Source organism: Falco biarmicus, chromosome 11, assembly GCF_023638135.1.
Source record: "Falco biarmicus isolate bFalBia1 chromosome 11, bFalBia1.pri, whole genome shotgun sequence".
Taxonomy (NCBI): Eukaryota; Metazoa; Chordata; class Aves; order Falconiformes; family Falconidae; genus Falco; species Falco biarmicus.
This window is the reverse complement of record NC_079298.1, coordinates 11173533-11197159: the sequence shown is the minus strand read 5'-3', so window position 1 is coordinate 11197159 and position 23627 is coordinate 11173533. Positions and strand designations below refer to the sequence as shown.

General features: G+C 41.0%; 1 protein-coding gene across 9 annotated transcripts in view; it reads right to left on the bottom strand.

Moving 5' to 3' along the window:
• Positions 1-23627, bottom strand: part of LOC130156627 (BEN domain-containing protein 5) — a 965146-nt gene that overhangs the window by 385653 nt on the left and 555866 nt on the right. Inside the window, exon 1 of one of the 9 annotated variants that reach the window (XM_056355201.1) lies at positions 123-9914. The exons of 7 other annotated variants lie outside the window; for them this stretch is intronic. In XM_056355201.1, coding sequence (XP_056211176.1) covers positions 123-339 — 217 coding nt within the window. In that variant the 5' untranslated portion in view covers positions 340-9914. Of the gene's footprint in view, positions 1-122; positions 9915-23627 lie in introns of those variants that run through there. One more of the 9 variants, XM_056355203.1, reaches the window with a different exon arrangement.

The following is a 23627-nucleotide window of genomic DNA, read 5'->3' as shown; positions in this document are numbered from 1 at the left end:
GCGATGCCGCCCCCTCCCCTCCCCCTCAGTCCCCCCCCTCAGCGGGGTGGGGGCGTCAATTGGGGCTTCCCCCGGCCCGGCCCCCCGCCCCTTCCCCGCGGCCCGGCCCGGCCCGGCCTCACCTGCCAGCGCCAGGATCTGGGCCTTGTGGAGCAGCAGGCGGTCGCCCCACTCGCCGGGGCTCTCGTCGTCCTCCTCCGCCTCCTCGGGGTTGCGGTACACCGTGTAGACCTTCTGGTTGTCGAAGTCGAGCTGGGACGTGGGGCTGAAGTCCTGCACGCAGGAGACGGGCAGCGCGTAGCAGACGTTGTCCTCCAGGAACCGCACAAAGGCGTACATGGTGCGGCGGGCGGGCGGGGCGGCCGCGCCGGTCCCGCGCTCCCCGCTCTGTTATTGTTCCTCAAAATCCGCCTCTGCGCTCGGCTGAGCTCGCCTGGCCGCGCCGCCAGCCGGGCGGCCGCCAGCTCCGGGCAGGCACGAGCAATCCAACGCGGAGCGCCGCGAGTCGGGCTGCCGAGCGGCGAGGGGCGGGCGGGGGCCGGGGGCCGGGTGGCGGCGGCGGGCCGCGGGAGGAGCAGCCCCCGCCCGGCTCCCCCGCCTCGACCCGCCCGGGCCCATGCGGGAACACCCCTTCCGGCGGCCCGGGCGTGTCCCGGCCCTTCCGCGGGGCGCGGGTTCGCCTCGGCCGGCTGCCCGGCAGGCCCGGGCCTGCCCCCGCGCCCCGGCCTCGCACCTCCCCGCGCAGGCTGCGGGGTCGGGCGGGTGGCGAGGGACGGCTCCCGGGCCTCGGCCTCGCCTCGCCGACCGGCGGGCTAGCAGGGCCCTGGCGCAGGCGCCTGCCCTGCGGGCGGCGCCCCCGGGGAAGGCCCCGGGAAGCACTCTTCCCAAGCTGAAAACTCCTTATTCCTGCTCCAGAGAAACAGGCCCTGGCCCGGTTCTGTGGAGGCGACGTGCAGGGAGCTCTGCGTGGAGGCCGGGGCAGTGCTGGCAGGCACAGGGAGAAGGGACCCCCAAGTGGCTGTGGTTGTGTGAGGAGAGCAGAACAGATCCTTCGTGGCCCAACAGCACAACACGGCCACACGGCCACCTGCCAGCCATCAACGGAATCTGAGCGTTGGGGTTTACCTGGAGGTCTTCAGGGTGACGCAGAACCACCTGCACCAAATGGCAGTGTCCAGTGCTGATCCCTGGAGGAACAGTAGGCTTCCCGCCCTCCCCCAGAACAGCACAGATTGTTGAGAAATTCTGTGCAGGTGTGTAAGAACAAGGGGTTGCAACTGTGCCAAATCCCCCATATTTTGGTGGGACTTACATACTAGGTATGGACATTTTTAACTTCCTGGATAAAAAAGAATAATGTGGCAACATTGCTGGTGGTTCACAGCAAACTCTTACCCACGCTTCTCATGCTGGTCTTAACCAGTCAGTCTTAGGAACATAATAATAATACGTGGAAAATTATTTAAAAGCAAGAAATAAATCACAGAATGAGCAATAAAGAGTAAGAGAGGCGCATCACTGGTTTTCTGTTTGCAAACAGCCAACACAACATGAAGCCAAAATACATTCTCTTTTCTGGCATTTGCAGTACTGTCTGTACCCATTACATTGAGTTTAACCACCCTGAACTTGTTTTTCATAGTTATCTTTTATAGACTTCGTACATGGGAACAGACCACAAGCTGGAAAACCTGAAGTAAAGTTTTGACTAAGCACTGGCATAGGTTACCCTGAGAGCCTGTGGAGTTTCCATCCTTGGAGATAACTCAAAAGCCATCTACCTGGGCATGGTCCTGGGCAGCCTGCTCCCAATGGCCCTGCCTGAGCAGGAAGCTAGACAAGATGACCTCCTGAGGTCCCTTCCAACCTCAGCCATTCTGCGAAAGTATCAGAAACTTACAGTTATGCCCAGCAGAAGTCTGTCTGTCCCTTAAGCAACACATGAAAACATGAATACATACAGGTATAGTTAAGCTGATGTAAGTATTTCAGTAACAAGCTGTAAACTTCCTGTACAGTAATGGCAGCTTTATTATTTTAGCAATTACAGAGTTTTGCAAATACTTCAGTTTAAGATTGGGAATTTAAATGGCAGTACTTTATGTTAACAATAAAGTATTGCCAGGCTGGTATGTAATTACAGGCAAATATAAGTCTGCTACAAAGTATGGATGACAAATGTATTCTAGTAGCTAGGCTGCAAGGGAAATAAAATTCCAGCAAAGATTGTGTTGCTGATCAAACAATAACAGCTGTAGTGCTCCTGTCTCCTCTACCTTGTGTTACAATGGAGGGAGCTGCAGAAAGACAATAGGACAGACTGATAGCTGGAATTACTCCGTGGACACTTAAAATTATGTGAAGGGCAATTTTGTCTCACCAAGTTTAGTAGCTAGTGAGGGATTCAGTACACTGACTTACCAGGATTGTATTTCCTCCGCAGCTGAATTCTATTAGCAACATCTAAGACTGCTGTCGAGGGAAAGGAACACAGGAAAATGGAGAAACTGAAAATAACAGAGGAAATTAAGAGAAGCTAAGGACTCAAAAATTAGGTTGACTCGGAAAAGGAAAGATGTCTTCAGGTAGCAAGGAGGCCTGAGTTATTTATCCCAATGAAAGAAAACTGAAAGAATTCATGTGAAGGAAACAAGGTTGTAGTGGGTTTTTTTGTTTGTTTGGGTTGGTGGTTTGGGGGTTTTTTTTTGGTTTATTTTGGTTTTAAAGGAACACTCAAAATGGTATTTGCAACATTTTACATTTGAAGGTCCAATTACAGCAAAGATCTTTGTATCAGCAGCAAAGAAAATGTCTAAAATCCTTCAGAAAGGCTGTTTCACAGCTCTCCACTGAAGGACATTTTTGGAAACAGATTAAGGGTTGGGATGATAAATGCGTGTTTACACTTGGTCCCTATTACACACGCTGAGCCAGAAGGCATTATAATGCTGAGAAATTAATAATGATCCCATACATTTCTCTTCTGCTTACAAGGAATAGTGTTAATTTCTGGCTTTAAAGTCAGTTAGCTGTGAAACTGAGAAAAAGATCCATTTAAGCACAGAATGAAAGACAAGTATTGCCACTCCTTACTTTTGGAACTTTCCCATTTCTACTAATAGTTGGCCAGCTGTTTTAACACTGAGGTTAGCTTGAGGTTTAAAGACGTAGAGCTATTTTAAAGGTGTGGGTTTTAAAACTCATTGTTAAGGGAATTACTGGATCCTCACCAGATTTAAACCCTCTAGCAAGTCCAGCCTTCTAGAAGCAACACAACCCTGCTGAGAAGTAGATTGTCATACTTTCAAACTACAAATGAAGCCTCAGCCTAAAAAGTAATAGTGTCACTCTAAGAGTCAGGAAACCACAAAGCACAGTCCCAGCCAACCCTTGTGGGACTCCTGAGTGGCTGTTTCTTGGAACACCACCTATATTTTGCTGCTGTTATTTTTCTTGAAAAGTAAAAATAAAAGCATTAAAGCAAAAGCTGATGCCTGCTGTTTTGATGTGCACTCTGTTTCCACTTTAAAGATACAAATTGAAAAGCTAATAGTACCAATAATAGTTACGCAGGTGCTAAATCTCTTTCACAGCAAAACATTAAAATTAAGCTCGTCAGTCACATTACTTCCATGCTTAATACCAAATCCTCAAGGCACACCATATCAATTTTAAATCTACTGATGAAGAAATTCCCATTTTCTTTTACCATTCAAGTGGAGGTGCTTCACTACTACCTGACTACTCAGCAATAACAGTACACTGGACTAGTGCTAGGAATCCCTATGCATTCAATACACAGCTAAGAAAACTATTGTTTTCTTGTGAATTTATCTCCCAAGTAGTGCATTTATTACACAGTTGGTTTAAAGCTGTTTCAAATATACCCTGAAGAAAAGCTGTATTAACTTTTTTTTTTTTTAGGTAACACTGTATTTTAACGATGTCATTTAAAGTCATAAAGCTTAAAGAATAACTCAAATAACAATGCACAAGAACTGAAGACTGTTCAAAGGTTTATGTATGTACAGGCACACAATCTACTCACAATCTGGTTAATTTTTACCAAGAATATGATCAATATGGTGGTCAGAAGATACTTCCATTCCATAGTATCTCATTTTTTGTCTTATGGTGAAGTGCAAGATAAAGTAATATCCAGGTATAAATGAATCTTTCTCTGAACAAAGTCATATACAGCTTCTAGATGTTTTGAGAGAGAGAGGGTGGTTGCAAGGGGGGAATTTGCTAGCTAAACAGAGCAGAACAGACATTCCAGAGGGTTGTTCCCCTTTGGATTTTTAAATACTTTTTAACTCTGAAGACACTGTTGCCACATTCTGCTTTCAGCATCATAATGATTACATATAAAATTCAAACAAACAAAAAAGAGGTCCGGTTCCTGTATGATCCTAGAAGATGGATGAGAAAATATTTGTGTCCACATATAATTTCTGAAACACTCCAATACCAAGAGAATAGTATGGGAACCTAGATTACATAGATACATTCTTAAGATTTAATCTTTTGAAATCTATGGCATTAAACCATCCTCAGAAGGGGAAGGGCATCACTGCAAAGCTATTTAATCCCAATTCCTTAGAGTGATCTAACCTTCCTTGGGGCTGAGGATAATACTCAATCATCTTTTACATTAAACTCTCATGTCCTAGCAGAATATTCTTTCAAAGAAATGAAACCTAAGGAACACTTTATGGATCCATTCACATAGGAGACACTTATTTCCCAGCTGGTATATTCTGTAGCATGAAAAGGTAATGATTAAGCCAAAGTGACCACTGGAGAAGGCACTTTCCTCCGTGTTAATGGCTGGCTGGAGAAACCAAGGGCCAAAGAAAAAGCCAGACAGTCATTAACTGCTGAAAAATGAAAAAGTAATTATTTTCTTTGGGTTTTTATATGTATTGAAAAGATAAAATTCCAGTGTCTGTTGCTGTGGATACTGGTCGGTAAGATGCTTATCTTTCCCATTCTGGCAGGCTATGCAATGGATAGATCTGGGACTGGCAACCCTTCAAGAATGTGTGCCAGACTGTATTTTCCTTTTCCAAATTACAGGTTAAACGTGCCCAGAGAAAGTCAACAGGAATCAGGAGATGCTGCCAGTTGGTGCTATCTTGCCTCGGCGTGAGCAGTCATTCTCCCTGCTCTCACCCAGTCCTTTGCTCAGCGGGAGCCAGAAGCTGGGTTGTTTGGGAGCTGCAAATGACTCTCAAATCATTGTGACTTTCAGCTCCCGCCCTGCTGTATACCATTCAACATCTTACTAAATACCATCTTCTGTGCTCAGTATGCTGTTTTCCATGCTATAAACTTCTTGACTGAGAGGAAAGTAGGAAAGACATTTTCTCTGAGCTGACTTGTGCGTGGACTTTACCTTTAGAACATGACCTTCTGGTACCACTGCCACGGTCTTCAAGAACTACTTTAAGACAATGCTGGTGTTGCAGCCCAAATAATCTTTATTGCTACTACCATCCACTGATGGCTTCAGCCTATATGTTTTCCACTCTATTAGGAAACTTTCTTTTAGATTTTCCCTTTCCTTTTTTAAACCAGACTTCTCCCTGGCTTTTGACAGGCATTTTACTAATTTGACTCTAAAAGCTGCTGTACATACATGGATTTTGCACCACTGCAAGAATTTGATTCCTTCTGTACCTTAGATGACAAAGTGACTTTCATTTGGCAAAGACTGAAGTCTTTTCATAACCTTTGGGCTTCAGTGTAAAAATATCATTACTAGACAATGCCCATGATTATGTTATGCTTTAGACAGAGCTTCTGAGCAAGGCAGTATTAATGACCCTTTTTCATAGTATTTATATTTTGGTTTTCTATTCTCACATCTGTACATCACTGTTCTGTCTTGAACTGGTATTTATATCTCATACTGACAGGAAAAACAATCCTGCAGCTCTTTTCTGCATACACCTATTCTGCATGAGAGGTTCACACAAGTAGTATGGGATATGCACAGAAGAAAAAGAGGTCAACTACTATACTGACTGCACTTTTTTCCAGATTGCTACCTCCACAGGCTCACACGTCCACTTTCCTTCAGAAGCCTGATTTTAGCGGGAGAATAGACATGCTCTAGAGATGGTTCTTGCTGTTTTGGAAGGTTCTTGACAATCATCATCATCAGGAATAGGACTGTGTGAGGGCAGAGTCAAAACTGCTTAAAGAGATGTTTTCACACCTCAGTGCGTTTTAATTCATGCTCTTGTCATACTCCTAATGCCTTTCGGGGCTGGCCGTATTTCAGTATAAAGTGAGTTTTTAGAAAATATTCCCAGGAATTAGTGCTCGCGTCTCACCACTTTAGAAGGTAGAGTTTTCTACTTCTAATGAAAGTCACAATCAGAGATGGACCAGCAGCTCTTCTGAAGAACATCAACTAATGTGGGCACTTAAAATCCTGTTGTGAAGGGTGAGTGGGAGATAACAGAGCAGGAATAATCCTCAGAGTATTTCAGAAAAGTGCCTTCCTGAGCTGTGTCTTGTTAATAATCACATTTAAATTAAAAGAACATAATTCTTCACAGTTGGCAAACTGAATGCTAAAACTGCTGGAAACTAAAAGTGCAAGTGCTCACAGATATAAAAACCTCCACTATACTCTGTGAACCTCTCCACTTTTACTAAAACCAGACACTTTTGTCATTTATGACTTACAAATGAAGTTGCATCTGGTCTGTGCTGGTAGGTAAATTTAAAAAAACAACAACACACAGCAACCAAATGTTAACTGGAAGGGGTTGCTGTCACCCAACTCCCAAAAATTCATACCATGGGATAACCGCAATAGACCCCACCAGGAATTCTTCCATTTCTTTAAGGAAGAGTAACTCCTTTCATCTCTTACAGCACAGAAAATCAGCATTCATCTTTGCCCCACTTACAAGGAAGGTGTTCCCTCAAAATAGAAAATGGCATAGGAAACTGATAACCCAAGAGGTGTTTGAAACCTCGAGGGGCTTCAAGCTTTGCCAGTATTTTCCACAAAAGCCTGAGCAACATCTGTTGTGCAATAATATTTAACATTCAGGGGAATCGGGATCTTTTTTAAAGTATGATCAGAAAGGAGGTCCCTTTATAGGCTGTCAGAGTATTCCTCATAACAAAGAAAGCTTTGTTTCATAAAGAAATATCTTGTACTAGAATACCCTCGGGAAACTATAGTTTTGGGTTTTTTTAAACAAAGACGGGAATTTTTGAGTTCGAGGTTCCCTTTAAGTGCTCTTCTAACACGAATATGTTTAAGGATGCTCTATCAAGTTCATGCATGAAATGTCATCCAGCCGTTAGTATATTTCTATGCAAATACAGCTGTGAAAGCTAATAACTGAAATCTGCATTTTTTTCACATTGCCAGCATATTATACAACTTCTCATTCTTTCCTGTTTTGTAACTCACATTAGCCTCTCGTATCAATAAAACAAAGCTCAGGTTATATTGCCTCCTGCTTAAATTCTCTACAAACATCAAAGCTGGACATTTGAATAAGCAATTTAATGTATACATTTTTATTCAGTTCAGTATACTGATATTCTCCTAGTAAGAATAAGAATTCTGCAGAATGTCTGCAGAGAAACACACCATTCAGAATATGAATTGGAATATTCTTGCAGCACTTTTCAGTGAGGATGGTGTGATATTAAGATTAGATCCTGCGTATAATCAAATTTTGATGCTTGTACACACAGTCTGGTATTTCTTTTCCTTTATAAGGTTTGTATGCAAAAAAACAGCAATCCAATATTTTGAACATACCCCAACTGAAGATACTGTACAGTCCAAACTGATAAAAAAAATAATGTCAATGAAAATAAGAAACTGTCTGGGGCACTGCAGCGTACAGACTTTGCTAAATTCATCACAACTAGTTTTACTATTCCGAGGACAGAAAATATTGCAAAACCAGTCTTTCCATAACAGCTACAGTAAGCAGGGCTTGTGTCCATCCCTAAATTCAATCTTGGTGTATAGATTGACTCTTTGGGAATTGTAAATATTTCCACAATCTTTCAAATTCTCTGATATGATACACACAGAATTTCTTCTGAATGGCCTATATTTTCCAAATTCGCTCCCTTTTTATGTAGTAGTACATATAAGAGGTAATAAAACAGAAAAGATAAGATAGGTGGGAAGACAACAGGGATTACATTACAAGCAAAAGGTGGCACTACTGAGAATATATCACAGTATTTAATGAACATAAATATAAACCATACCTACAGTTTTTATCCAAAAACACGAGAGAAACACAGAGAGCAAAGAAAGGCTGAATTTTGTTTAAGGGCTAAAACAGAAGCAGCACAGCGCCGTAGCTCAAGATACTCCTTTAAATAGTTAACTGGTTGGGAAGTAAGCTAATAATGGTTTAGATAAATTTTCACCTATGAAAAGTGATGAATTGACTCATTTCTTAACAAGTAAGGACAGTTCAGTAGACACCATTATCTGCCTTGCCTCTGACCTGGAGGGACTATCTCTACAATGAAAGGCATAGTCAGTCTCCAAGGGTAAGGCAGTCTTTAATCCCATTGTGTGATTACTAACAAGGACACCAATTATAATTTAACAAAAAGGGGAGAGAGTGATTTCATTATACTGAGGCTTCTATATGTACCTTAATCATCAGCTACTGCCCACAGAGACTTTTCACTGATTTTAGACACTATATGTGGCACAAATATTTTGATTTTCCATGGTTTCTCCAAAACTCACTGAAATCACTCCTGACCATCAAAGTATTTTTTTAAAAAAACCCTGTTAATCAAAAAGAACAAGGACAGTAACCATTCTTGTTCACAACTCATGTTGTAAAATGGACTCAAAGAGGTGTTGGACCTAGAAAGGACTCTGGTGGACCTCAGATACCTGTAATGCAGCTTTATAACCCAGGAATTCCCACAGAGTTATTGCTTACCCTCCAGGGATGTCTCAGAACAAGATCTTAAATACCATCTGGGCTCAGTGTGGAAGCTGCCAAAACCCCATCCACAGAAACTGTGGAACAAGGAGTGTTGTAACGCCCATCTTTCTCTGGAGCAAAGATTGAAAGAGGATACCTCCATCTTCTTACTTTAACAGCCTGAAATTCTCATTTGAAGGTAGGTATATGTAAACCTTCTTTTAAAACACAGGCCGACAGACATTTCTTTAAAAATCAACCAGCAAGACCAGAAGGACACCACAGTGAAGTTTCCCACCTTTAATTGATAAACGCCTCTCTGGGGCCTTTTTCTGGCAAGCGAGATGCCTGCCTTTGGTTCTCCGTCTGACTGAAAGGGTTCAGACACCCTCTCTGCATCTCCCGTTGTAAAGATCCTTTTCTTCATCTAGACACATCATTTCCCCGACTCAAAATGCCCAGGAAAGGAATGCATGTGTCCCCCCATCTCAGGCTCAATGTATTATACTTGAGTTGACTTCTCACGGATCACTTGTAAAGGCAGAAGCACATGAGGTGACCAGGCTACTGCAGGGTAACATATGTCTTTCACTGAAAGCAAACTACTTTGAATTAACCCATGTTTACCAATTATAAGAGCACAAACATGGGTGGTTACTGTAAATCAGCTGGTTTGTGGGATACTTGTTATTCCTCAGTAATTTATTTAGGGGTCTGTATTGTAGAGAGACAAGTATTGCTGAAGTGGGAAGTAAGAAATGTAAGTAACGATTAGACTCACTCTTAGATGCCTCAAATAGCTCCAAGGTTATATTTCCTCTGACAGAACACTCTCAGTGAGCATACTTGCTGCTCTTACAGCACATTACATGTTTTAACTTGTTCAGGGGTTTGTTTTTTACATCTTCAGTTTCTAAGACAATAGGAAGTGAAAAAAAGATTGTTTACATATGAATGCCTAACTTTGTTTTATGTCTTGGGTTTTACATAAGTGTGGTCCTTGCTGAAATAGCAAGATCAATATAAACTCCATGCTTAGGAAGGCTAAGAAAAAAAGAATTGCCTCTGTCTTAAAAATTCCTTTGAAATGACAGCCATGTCTTTGGGATGCTATTTGATGAACATCAGTAGAAGGCTGTCAGTAATCCGTATTGCTAAGTGGTTTATTTACTTGGCAAGTAATGTGGGTTTCAGTACCTAATTTTTATCTTTTAGGTTTAGAAGTTTTGGTACTAGTGATATAATTTACCAAGTTATCTCTAGGCAATTAAAATATATTCTGTGGTTTAACCTTTGGATGATGTATAAATACACATAGACACTCCTACAAAGCAATTTGTCTGCCAATCTGGAAAATGCTAATGTTGTAGTCAATAAGTCAACAGTCTGCAATGTTAGATTACAAAATTAGAAAGAAATCTAGTTCATATTCAACCCAGATATAAAGATCATAAGGATTTCCAATTTTCTGTGTGGGGCAGTAAATTTCAAAGACGACTGTATTCTGCCCCAATAATCATGATCTGCACAGCATGTTCAGGTATTGTTGGAGAGATTAAAAACACAAAAACAGAGCAGAACAGCTCAGCATCAGATAATCACAAGCAATTCTATGTCAGCAACAGACAGCTGGAGACATATGCCAGCAATATTGCAAAAGTGGTAAAATGGAGATTTCGTGACAGCAAGAACGTGGGATTCATACATTAAGCTAAAACTCAACCCAAAACATTGAAATTGTTGTTCACAAGTAACAGCTCTGTCACAGTGTTCTGAAAGTCTACCATTTGGCATGAAAATATTTAAAGCAAAAAATAAGCAGAAAAAAGTATTTTTTTTCTCTCTGTAATATTTTGCATGTTGAACATCTGTATGATTTCAGTGTCATTGATTAATTTGGACAAAGAGATAAGACTAATTTTTTCCGGATCAGCTGGTCAAACTGTACAGTTATGTACCAAATCAACGATTTGTGAAAATTTTGTGTGAAAAAGCAGTTACATGGAATTTTATCTACAAATATTTGTTTAAAGATTTTTTACTTCAAAATACACTTTAAAAGAAAATGAACAGCACTGTTTCATTTCAGTTGACATAGCTTGAGTCATTCTGGTACTCCCTTTCCCTTGAGCTTCAAGTGTCCGTCAAGTGTTATACTTCTTTGATACTCATTCCCATCTATCCCTGCTTTTGTCTTTCACTTTTTAAAATTAAACATCTACTGCTAAGAAGTAAGAAAGTCCAAGAAAAAAGGCTGAAAAAAATCCTATTATAGTTGTTGTGAAGCAGAAGAGAGAAGAGGAAAAATACTTCAGCTTATGAAACAAGAAATAATCTACCTTTCCATTGCTTTCTCTCACAGCCCTCCCCTTATAGTCACCCTCAAAACCTTTTTTTTCTTTCTTTTTTTTTTTTTTTTTGTAGCTGACCATGTAAAATCACGATAAAAAGATTCAAGGATCTGAACCTGAAATAAAAAAAAAAACAAGTTTCCTATCTTCACGACCGTTTCTCAGAAAACCCTTTGTATGTTGAATCTCCTATAAAAATGGAAAATAGCTTGAAAATATTGACGAGAGAGTAAAAAGTCTTCTGATGAGTTCACAACCCCTGCATATGAAGAGCAGTTTCAAAGCGATGTTCTGTAGAGGTGGTTAGGCCTGAACGTTTTCTGATTTTATTGCTGAGGCTCTGCCTTTGTATCTCAAGTGTTTTGTCCTGGGATCTTGCCATGATAAGATTCCTGAAACTGTGACTCTGGGAGGGTAATGGAGACAAGTGACTTGTGAAGAAACTAAGGCCCAGCCCCGAGGTCTTTGTGTTTTAGGACTAGGAGCTTGACGCAGATTGAGGAACAATGTAATGCTTGAGGCACCGATGAAAGATTTTGAAAAACCAATGCAATAAGAGGCGTCAGCAGGGAATGGCAGATTGATTGCAACAACAAATACCAAAAAAGTTCTGAAAAGAACAAAAATGTAGTGCCGAGTAAAAGAAATAAAGAAGAAAAGAGGGAAGAGGATACCAAGAGCTTGCAGGCCTCCGGCAACTTGTCTACCTATTGATGTGTATCTGCAGCAATTAATCAAGCAATTTTCATAACTTTTTTACATTGATGTGTAAATTTTGATGATGCTATTCAGTCTAGTTCAGTAGGTGGGGCTGACAGGATCTGCCCTATAGTTCAACGTACTAAAACTTGAGCAACTCATTGAAGCTCACCTTGAATGGAGGCGAATGGAGGGCCAGCACCTCTGGAGGGGAGGTGGCCCATCAGTTTAGGGACAGGAGGAATTGTTCTCTTCTGAACTGGTTATTGGTTCCTCAATATGTAGCACAGACTGGACACCTGGTATTGGTGTGCCTGAAGCAAGATAGGATTTTAACCTTTAACCTGCCCATTCTCCTTCCCCCCAGAATTAATACCTCAATTAATATGTTAGCTTTTTAAACAGACAAGTGCGCAAACTCTAGTTTTGGGATGTAGTGAACCACTGAACCACAAACCTATCTGAATGGGGGCACACCACCAGCGTACCTAGCCCTGGGATGCTCACAGTGATACAACGGTGATATTCTAGCAGCACAGAGCCCATGCAGCCCCTGCCTGCTGTCACAGAGGGATGTGGCTGAGACAATCCTACATCTGATGATGAAAGTCTGTTTTAACTTGTGTTTGGGGTTGCTACCATGCAAAATGCATTACAGCGGCCTCCATGCTTCTCTCATCTCCAGCTGGAAGCCAGCCCATCAGATCGACACTACTAGAGAAACACTGAAGCCACCTTCTAGCCTCACCTTACCCAGGCCAGAGTGCTGACTGCTGCAAAAAACATGAATCGGGAAGTAAAACAGAGCATTGAATACATTAATCAAAATGATCACTGTTGCAAGATCTGCTCAGAACAAAGAAAACAAATCTGAGGAAAGTTAACACTAGAAACCATTTGCAAGGCTCCATGAGTCAGCTAATGAAATAACTGTCAATTGCAGACACGAACCTTTTGTGCTTTCACACAATTTAAATATAAAGTAATTTGCATTCAGGAATCCAACTCTCCCTGAAAAAAGATTAACAATAGGATTCACTTTCTTTCCACAACCTTTTCTCTCCCTCCCTTCCCCCCAGGGGTGGCTCTGATAAGGTCACCTTATTAATGCAGATCTCTGTTTTTCAGAAAGCAGCCAGGAGTTTAACTGTTTCACTGTGAAATGATCTATGAGATGAGAACAGTCCATTTTTTATCCTTGATTGATCATTTCAGCATGTATAACAGCAAATCCTAAGGGACACCACTCAAACCCCTGCTTCAGAATGACCTAGAGAATCAACGCTAAAAAGTGTTGCGCTCCACTACACAATCCTTCATCGTTTTTTCTTAACTTGGCATTTTCCACAGCACATAATAAAGTTCCCTTGCGTCATTACAGTTCTCCATAGAAAAAACATCTTATAAATAAGCAAAAAAATTTTTACAGCTGAGAGCTGAGTGCCGCCACAGCCAGCAGAGGAATGGAGGCATCAAGCGATTAATACCTTTTCTCCAGACACAAAGGCAGGAGCAGGTCTATGATCTTAATTCAGGTGTCACAGCTTCTCATTTCCTTCCCTGGCCACCAGACACCTGTTTCCCTGCTCTTAATAGCCTCTGATGGGAACTGCCTGGTGCCAAAATCAGAGGCTCTGGCTCCTGTATGATGAGGTGAAAATAAAGCTCTTTCCCCCCCTTTTCCCCCCAGTTATTTACTGTGTATAAACTTTATCTCAGTTCCATCGTTGAGTCATTTTTCCCTATTCCATGCACTTTCAGCCAACGAATCTTCATTTTGCTTTTTTTGGTGACTCTTTGCTGATGTGTACAGAGTGCTTAAATAAATCATTACAAATATAAATAGCAATGGCTGGATTACAAAGGATTCTGGAACACTTGCAATAGTAAATTAGCAGGCAGGCAAACCTACAGCTACCAGCAGCTGATGTAATATTTTATAGTATTGTTTTCTAGATTGTGTAAGGGAGAATTGTTATCCTTTAGGCTTCGCTCTCTGTTTTTTTCAATCTGTCAAACAGTTCAACAATTTGATGCTCACACAAAGTTCACAGAGAAACACCTGGTGGAATTTGCAGGTGAAGGTTCTCTATGCTTATAAATCCAAAACATCACATACACAGACTGGGGGAGATACAAGTCTGAGACACAAGTAGCAGTTAGAATTTGGGAAAGAAGCCACAGGGACTACTCTTTATTGTCAAGAGTATTTCTAAACAGGTGGACATTGTATCCACAGAAAGAGCTACCACATCAAGGAACACTTGACACAGCTTTCCCCCTTTTTTCTTCCTATCCTGCCTTCATAAATACTAAACTTACCCAGACTGTTTATCATCACAGTGCAATCTATAAATTCCTGTAATCAACTGATGGAGCAACATTAATTACAGAGACTTTGTATGGGCCGCACACATCTTTACATCCCTTTATAAAATGCTGACACATTCCCCATCTAAAAGGGATTACAATCATAGAGGATGATCCTGCAAATGCCTACTATTGAATGTAGCATTTGCTATCATGAGTAAGCCCACTGAAGCTACCAGAAACTCACATGGCTGGGACAAAAAGCAATGATTCACATATATGACTAACAAAGATATTCAGACCACAACATTTTCCATCTGACTATGCTTTTGCAGGCTGAGATTTAGAGGGTTGACACTTTCAGACTTGAGAAATAGCCCAGGACGGCAGGCTGGCTGTGAGATGACGCAGGTGAGAAGTGCAAGAACAGGTAGTGGTTCTCCTCAGAAACAAGCTTAAAGAAGGAAAACAAAATTTGGAAAGCTGTATCAGGAAAGCATTGGGTAGTCACGTTAAGATGATGATGATGACAAAGCTGAAATGGGAGGAGTATACGAAGTAGAAGGGATACAGGAGATAATAGAAGAGATGTACCAAAGACAAGATTTGGATTATGTGGGATTTAGCAGGGACAGAAGGCTCAGCACTAATATAGAAAAGATGGGTAAGCAATAAAAGGATTCAAAGATCAGGAGGTTTAGTTGTGAGCAGCAGGAGAAGTGATTCTTAGCCAATCTGTTGCACTTTGGTAGTAGCTGTTGGTCCCAAGCCAGGATAGAGAAGGTAATGTCCACAAAAAGGTCTCATAAAACTCCCTGATTGTGGAGAAGACAGCCTGCTAGACTTGTTTCTGATCTGTGTGCCTATTTCAGCAAGTGAGTACGTGGTGTAAGTCATGCAATGAAGCAACCTCACAAATACCATATTTAAGTAACTTGTGTAGTGAGCACCCGGAGATGGAATGCCCTTGAATTAAAAGGAATATGCTATTCCCTGGTACAACAAGTAATGGCCTTTCACTTGTCTCATTTTTAGAGACTGATTTTAGTTTTTGGGAGCGATGAGTGGCACATGTTTTAGGTATTTTGCCTAAGGTGTGCTGTTTCATTAATTGAATGCTTCTTAACAAAACCTCATAGTTTCAGAAGGCATGCTGTAATAAATTATCTGCAGGTTATCACTGGTGGATACATAAAATCAACTGAAAGTATCAACTGTCATTCAGGAATAGCATGGCCTGAATATTTATTGTCTTTTATTTACATTATATCAATTCTATTTCATGGACAGGTAAGAATTCTAAGACACATTAAAAAATCATTTCCAGTGATAAACATCCACAGTGTTAAAATCAATCTCTTTTCATTCCCACCCAAACCAAAGCAATTCTCTCTCCACCTATGCCCCTGTATTAGCAAAGACCTGACTTTAGGGAGAGTTCTTGCTACAGTCTCCAAGTATTATCTGACCCATATTCTTCCACATGCAATAAAAATCTCCCTAAAAAGTCATCACTATCAGGCAACAATCCAGGGGACAGAATAAAGCAGGAAAACAAGATTATTGTAACAATGAGTAGCTTTAGTGTAGAGCATTATAAGGTCAAATTTCTGGTTGCTAGTCTGGGTGACTATTTTTACAGCACAGTGTAACTGAGAAAGGGGCTGCTGACTATTCTAAGGTTTGTTTTAAGACTCTTGGTATGCCCAGGGTGAACGAGAGCCTTCCCAGCAGCCCTACACCACACTGAGCTGCCTTTACCTTAGTTATCCAGAATAAATGACTGCCTGTTGAACATTAAAGATATACTTTCAATAGCATGCAATGTAAATAATAACTATATTATTCTGAAAATCTGGCATTTCCCAAAGTGATTTGCTTTTTTTAAAGGCTGCTAGTACATTGCTGAGAGATGCAGGTCTTTGGGGTTACAGGGTCTACGGCACAGCAACTTGTAGATGAAACACCAGGCAGAAGTATGGCCAGCAAAGATGTAAAAAGAAAGAGGAGAGAAAAATCTTTTAAAATTACTGCAAAATACAACTTGAAGTCATAAAGATGTCCTTGTTATGAGAAGAAGTGTACACTTGTGTTCATATTTTTTTTAAAGAATAAACTAAATGAAAAGGGAAGGGATTAAATGAGATCTTAAGTTGGTTCAAGATAGTTGCAACAATGCAAGCTAAAGTGTTTTTACGGTTCATTTCTTTGCAGCAACACAAACTTGCATAGATGCGGGGAGGATGGGTACAAACCCAGGAAAGGCAGTATCAAAAAACAACTAGGCAACAAATGTGGAATGTTCACAGCAAGCTTGTAACATGAAATGTAACATGCTACTGCAGAGACAAGGGAGGTGGAATGGTTGCACTTATTGTAATAAAATCCATACTTTGGTCACATTTCTGTCACTGGACTGGTTTTTGTATTTGTTTGCAATTTGCACGTGATCTCCTGAGTTGAGCCTGGGTTTTACTGAAGTAAGTAGACCAAGTTTTTAAATGACCTTCACCTGCTGCTTACATACTTGTCTCTTAGGTCCATTAGGGATTTGGGGATACAGGGGAAAAAATAAAACCAAACCAAATCAAAAGAGCAAGCCTAACTGGATTAAAACAAATAACCCTATGTATGCTGTCTTCAATTATTGACAACTGTTTGAATTATTACTTTTGAATTTAAACTGACATGCCTCCATGTGATGCACTAAAGCAGTTTAAAGCTAATGCAGTAATTTAAGGGCTGAACTCCCTCTTTAACATAAACTTATAGTGTTTTGATTTGCTGAAACTTGGGCAATTAGTAATGATACATTTGCTGACAGGTCTTAAGCAGCAACAATCACAAACACTGTACACAGGCTACTAGATTTATTTGTCAAAGTACGTGGTTTTTGAATCCGAGTAAAAATGGATTTTGTAAACTGATTGAGATTAATTAAAGGTATAACTCAGGGAAAGAAAAAAAAGGGAAAGACTCACTGCACATTTATTTTCAGACCATTTTTCACTGGGCAGTTTGCAGGTCTAATGAGCAGAAGCTACTGACATAGCGTGCAAACATTTCTGCTTTCACATCAGGGCGAGAGGGACTTTTTCCTTTTCCCCTTCATTTTTCTGTACTTTGGCTGTCTGAAAGCTAGGTGTGCATTCCATGAGACTCCTGCCAAGGCACCAGGGAAAAATGTACATTTCTGGGGAGAAACTGGTCTTACCTACTTTAGGAAAGAGTAGGTTGCTCTCCGAAAGGTCTGAGAAAATACTCTCTGTATTGAATTTCTCAGAAGTCAGAAGGCAAATATAGAAGACCTTAAAATATATATTTTTAAACTTCCATATTTGCTCACGTATTTTTTAATGCTTGTTTCTATAAAAAATAAAGGAAAAGTTTATATGGACTTTTTAATAAAAAAAAATTATATGGACTTCAGCAAGGGGCCCCAGGTTGCAGCATCCTGGTATAAGCCGATGGCTTTAGCCAGTTAGCCAGAAGGTTTTATGTATGACTGAAATTTCCTTTGTAATTTGCACCAAAACAAAACATCAAAACCTAACATATTTGTATTTCACATGACTCAGTTATCGTAAATTGATACACCAGGCAGTGGCTGAAGCAACACCAGTTTACCCTGTGCAGATCTGTCCTATATCATTACTCTAGTACAGCACAGTGCAGCTGGTGAGCACTGGGCAGCACCAAACCCTCTACCCAGACCACTGCTCTTCCCTGGAGAAGGTGGGGAACAGCCCTTATACAACAAAAACCTTTCACACAGATAATCAGGACCCCTCAGCCCCTGAAGCAATGGTGCCAACATAGCTTATAGCAGCAGCAACCTGATTTTTTTTCTTGCAAGAAAAAGCAGCCATTCCTGCCTGCTCCTGGAAACAGCATTTTTCTGTGGGACAGACCAGGGAAGCTCAGGGAGGCAACTTAGTGAGGGGGTGAGAGAATGGGATGTGGTCCCTAGGATAGATGGTGGTGAGAAGCAAGTATCAAACCAGAAAAAAACATGACTGGTTCTCTTATTATCCAGTGTGAAACCAGCAGAGATACTAGGGCTTAACATGTCAAATATCAAAATTACCAGTTGTGTCCAGACCTAAGGAAAAAATACTATTTATCAAAATATTGGGCAAAAGCTTTAATGTTAGAATGGGCAGCTAGGAACAAGGTGAAAGGACTTCTTTTTAATGTGATGTTATCCTAAAAGTTTCTTCAAGTATTTTTAATCAGGTGTTTCAAAGAGCTTATAAACAGACTTCTCAAAGTCCATACCATTGCCATCCATGCAACCACCCTCGCTCAAGGAAGCAGCTCCTCAAAGGCAACACACTTGAACAACAAAAACAATAGAAAGTTAAAACAAAGTTCAAGCCAGAGCTGCTGTTCATGCTCCATTATTCTGGTACTGCTCTCCCAGGAACACTGCTATCCGCCAGCATTTGCGGAAAGAGACTCTCACTGCCTTCCAGCCAGGCCAAAAAGGATAATCTGTCTCAGTGTCTGTGAAAATCACATAATCCTTTTCTATCAGGATTAATATCCAATGCCACACTAGTCTGATACATACAGGATGAAGTCTGACACTCTTGTTATAAAGGTCATGCGAGGAAACAATCTCTGCAGTCCCCAAACCAGAACCCACGAGTTGCAAATTTCCATTCCCATGTCTGTTAAAGAGGCAATCCTCATCATCATCGTTTTTATTTATTCCTGGGAAAAATTTTAACCTAGCAAGCTTAGAGCCTGCATCTGGGTAGGTTAGTTGCAGCTACAGCAATAGTTTAATCGGAGTAAACCTAATGGCAGCATCTCTCCTTCCCTGTGCAGTACAACCGATGGCTGTCCCCCTGCAGAGATACCTGTTGTGATTCTTGCAGGAGAAAAATGACCCATTTTCAGGTACACACAAAGAAGCATTACAACATAAACCAAACTGCTGCCTGCAGTTCATCACAAGTTACAGAAACCTCATCACCTACAGAAAATGTGTTATTACATATATGAGAGAGATCACAACTGAAAGGTGGAGGCTCAATAGCCATAAATTCAGGCACAACCAGTAAGGAAATGTACTTCTCCTCATTCATTTTTAGCCAATGGTATACGAACAGCAGTTTGAAAAGCCGGTGAAGCAAGTAGGCTTGGAACAACTGCAGCACATTCGAACGCCATAAGGATGGGATCAGGTCTCGTCACGTATTCATCTTATTCTACCTTGTTAAAATCTAATGCAACTTGCACCATCTTCAAGACATGGAGCAGGCCCAGAAAAGCAAATCAAGACTTCCTAGATGGCACAGAGCAGACAGGTCCTGCCATTTGGGATTATTAAAAGATCCCACTTTATCTCTTAACCCTGAAGGCAGAAACAAGTCTGCAAGTCACCTTACATGAAGAACTGGAGGAAGGTGTTACATCATTAAAAGCTAGGCTAGTGTTTCTAAGTGTAGGCACACACATTAACTAATTGAATTGCTATCGTCTCATCTTGAGGAGCCAAACTGCTGTTATTCCAGATTAAATTGCAAATGTTCACCGTCTTTGAAACAGTAAATTTGAAATTGGGGACTATCCTTTCTGTAGGCTTTAACTGCTCTTTCCGCTCTCCAGGCTTGCAAACAGCTGGTATTACTCTGATTGCTGAACCCAAAATATCTATCCATACTGGTATTTTACCATTCTTTTCACCTTCAGCTTCAACATTTCATAATTTTTCATAACAGTTCAATATTTCATAAACAATGTACCTTAGGAAATAATAGGTATACATACATCTTACTGATAATATGGGCATCAGCTTACTAACAGCATTTCATAGAGGCCAAACAATTCATAATAAATGACAGAATTAGGAAATAAGTTATCCAGACTGAGTATCCTGTTCCTCCCCCTTCATCATTTTCACGGACTCTGTCATTGGTATCAAGCTGAAAAGACCACAAAAATATTGTAGGACAGAATTAAAATTCAGAATGAGCATGACAAATTGGAGAAAGAGCCTGATGAAAAAATGGTGACAGATCAATAAGGACAAGGTTATACATGAGGAATAACTAACTGAATGAATACAGGCTAGAAGACAACTTGAGAGGGAGCTTTTGTAAGAAAAACTGTGGCTTATTTTAAATCAGAAACTCAACACAAGTCAACAGCATCAGACTTTACAAATGAGGGACTTCATCTGCTCACTCTGTTCAGCTTTTACAAGGCCTTAGTTGCGAAGGCAGTATTACGCAGGGAGTCCAGGGGAGAGCAGGAAAGTTTACAGAGATGATGCACAGTGGATGGCTGGAAGGTGTGAAGTTGTTTGGTCTCAAGAAAAGCAAACTTCAGACGTTTAAAAGTCTGTTGCAAAAATGGAAAGGAATGATTTATTCTCAGTAGTGGAGAGGGTGGAAGCGATGGACTTCTTATTTCAGCAAGGTCAATTTAGTTTAGACATCAGTAAACCACACTGACCTTGGACTATAAGGTACCGTGGCTACTGGCTACAAAGGATGGGGAATCTCTGTCCCTAAGGTTAGAGAAACATCCTTCAAGCACAGTACAGGTTTCCCTGGCTTGGGTTGGGTATTGGACCAGATGATGACTCCAGGAATCTCCTGGGATGGCTGTCAAAGACTCTGTGGCTTGATCACTGGTTAGGTGCTAATATAAGGGTGTTAACAGAAAGAAGCAATTTACAGTAAGCAGTCACACTTTTCTGGTCCTGCTAAACCCCAGAATTACATTGTATATTCCAGAGTGCACTTGAACCCAGACACCTGGCATTTTAGGGGAGACCAGAAGTATGATAGTGAGATGTTTCTTCCTGTACTTGGCCTGCAGCAAACCCAAATGCATCCCTGTGCTGCGTGAACATGCACACCTTGCAGCATGGGGGAATATTGTCATTAAACCATCAGGCAGAGAAGTCAAACAGGCTGCTTCGGACACTGCTGGGGTTTACAGGCAGCGGGGTTAAAGACTGTGTAGCAATGCGGTCACACAGGTCATGGGCTGGGAATGCATCAAGTCATCTTCCTGGGCTTGCTCCCGTGGACAGACTAGGAAGTACAGGCATAGCTTATATGAAAGAAGCTACTCCAGCAGGAGCAAACATGAGGAATATATAAGCATCTTTACTGAAACAATAAATTGATGGCAGGTGTGTCAAATCTCCCGTTATTTAGTCAATGACAATCCAACTCAATATATTTGCTGTAAAGGAGGGATAGGAAAGCTGGAAATAACAAAATGAACCATGGAGGGAAAAAAAAAAAGATCCTTTTTAATGTTTTTTGTGACCCATATTTTTAAGCATTTATTCACATTGACTTTTTAAAGGAGAGAAATACACATAATTTGCACTTTGGGATAAGTTGAAGGTGTCCATGCAATTTCATGGATGGCAGAATACCAATTTTGCTTAAATGATAGAGTCCCACCACATGTCTCTTATTTAAATGACCTGAAAGTAAGAGATATGAAGGCATAAGTAAGAACAGAAAATGAACCTAAATATATAGAACTAGCGCGTTCAGTGATATTTGCCAGTGTATGTTTCACTGTGAGCACCAAGCCCACTGTCAGAGATTGTTATCCCTCCCATTAGCCCTCTTTGGTGCAGTCACCCTCATCACAAGCAATGCAGAGTTCTGCTGGGTATATACAGAATGGCCACTCACTTACGGTAAAAATCCTGACTCACTAACAAAGCCAGGAGAGGTAAGCTTTGCTCAGAAAAAACAAACTGTAATTTGTTAGAAGAGCAATATAGTCGTTCTGTGGGACCTAAGGTACAATAAAAGCAGCAAAAGCTGGATAGCATCCAGGATTCCCATAGCATTTGAAATGTTGGCACCGCAAGTATTTTATTTCCAAGTCAGAACAAACAAATAAGGGGGAAAAAAAAAAAGAAAAAAAAAGGAAAAAAAAAAAAAAGAAGTCGAGGTGTCCTGAGGACAATAATACCAGACTTTGGTTTCAACAACCGAAATATTTAGGGTTTATATCGTAAAAAATAATTTCAAATTTTGTGTAATTCCATGTTTTGTCTCAACTTCATCAAGCCAACTTCTGTTTCATCTACTTTAAATCCTCCTCCCCTACCCATGTGCTTGGCCTTTTGTACAGTTGCCCCTAGACTCTGCCACTTCCTCTCTTACTGTTCCCTCAGCCTTTTTCTGTTCCTCAGAGGAACAGATGTTAGTGAGTTTTAATAAAATTTTCCCTTCTGTCTCTCCTAGTAACTACCATGAAAGCAACTGTCCATCTCAAGTGCCACAAAGCTTTCAAAATTGATGTACTTGCCCCCAATTTTGCCTACTTACTGTCTCCTCTTGGCTTTTACTCTCACACTTCCATGAAAATAAAAAGCCTCACCTGGTTATTAAGTAACATCTGGCTTCTGAATGAAGTTTCTTGACATCAGAATCAAACTGGGATGTTTGAATCCCAACAACAGTACCCTGTAGGTTGGTCTTACCCAGCAGGTCAGCTGTCTTCCTGGTCTGTTAGACCACATGCATGCCTGTCTGTCAGCTTCTTGCCTGCCCTTAATCTGAGCATGAATCTCTACCCACAGGCTCTTCATGCAAATAGCTTCTTAAAATTACGTTTCTAAGAACGTACATCAGCATTAGCCCCCAAAAATAAATGACGGAGACAAACATTTTTAAAAATTCAGAGTATGAAGTTTAACCTCTTCTGCTTGGAGATGTAACCATCATCAAGTTCCGTGGCATTGTGTGTTCCCTGGCAGGGTCTGTCTTTATTATTCCCATTGTGGAGGTTTAACCCCAGCTGGCAACGAAGTACCACACTTACTCCCCTCACCCTGGGCGAAACCAGGACACCCATGCAGGATCTGTTCGTGTTTCCACTTACCTCAGTGGGAGCTGGGTGGGTTATAAGACCTTGACTTCCTTTGAGAAGAAAGCAAATGTTTATTTAGCCTCAACTAAACTGGTGGAATGTGTGCGTTATCCGTAACATTTTCCATGGGTAACTTGTTCATCCATGCAGGACGCCATTGTGCTATGTGGCAAGTGGCATCTCATTTTAGATTTGATAATTTCATAGGAGATACCTTCCTGGATGACAAAGGGACCAAACCTTTGCAAGCTGGGACTCAGGATATGTAAGGCACTGAAGACTGTGCCTCGCTCACCGACCAGGAGGCTGCAGTAAACAGCTTTTAGATAAATGCATCAGTGGTTCATTTTTTCCCCTCACATTCTTTGTTCACTATGTAAGCATTTAATAAAAGCCTTACAGTAGCACTTTTATTTCACCTAATTCCTTTTAATTTTCCTTCACTTTAATTAGCTGCATT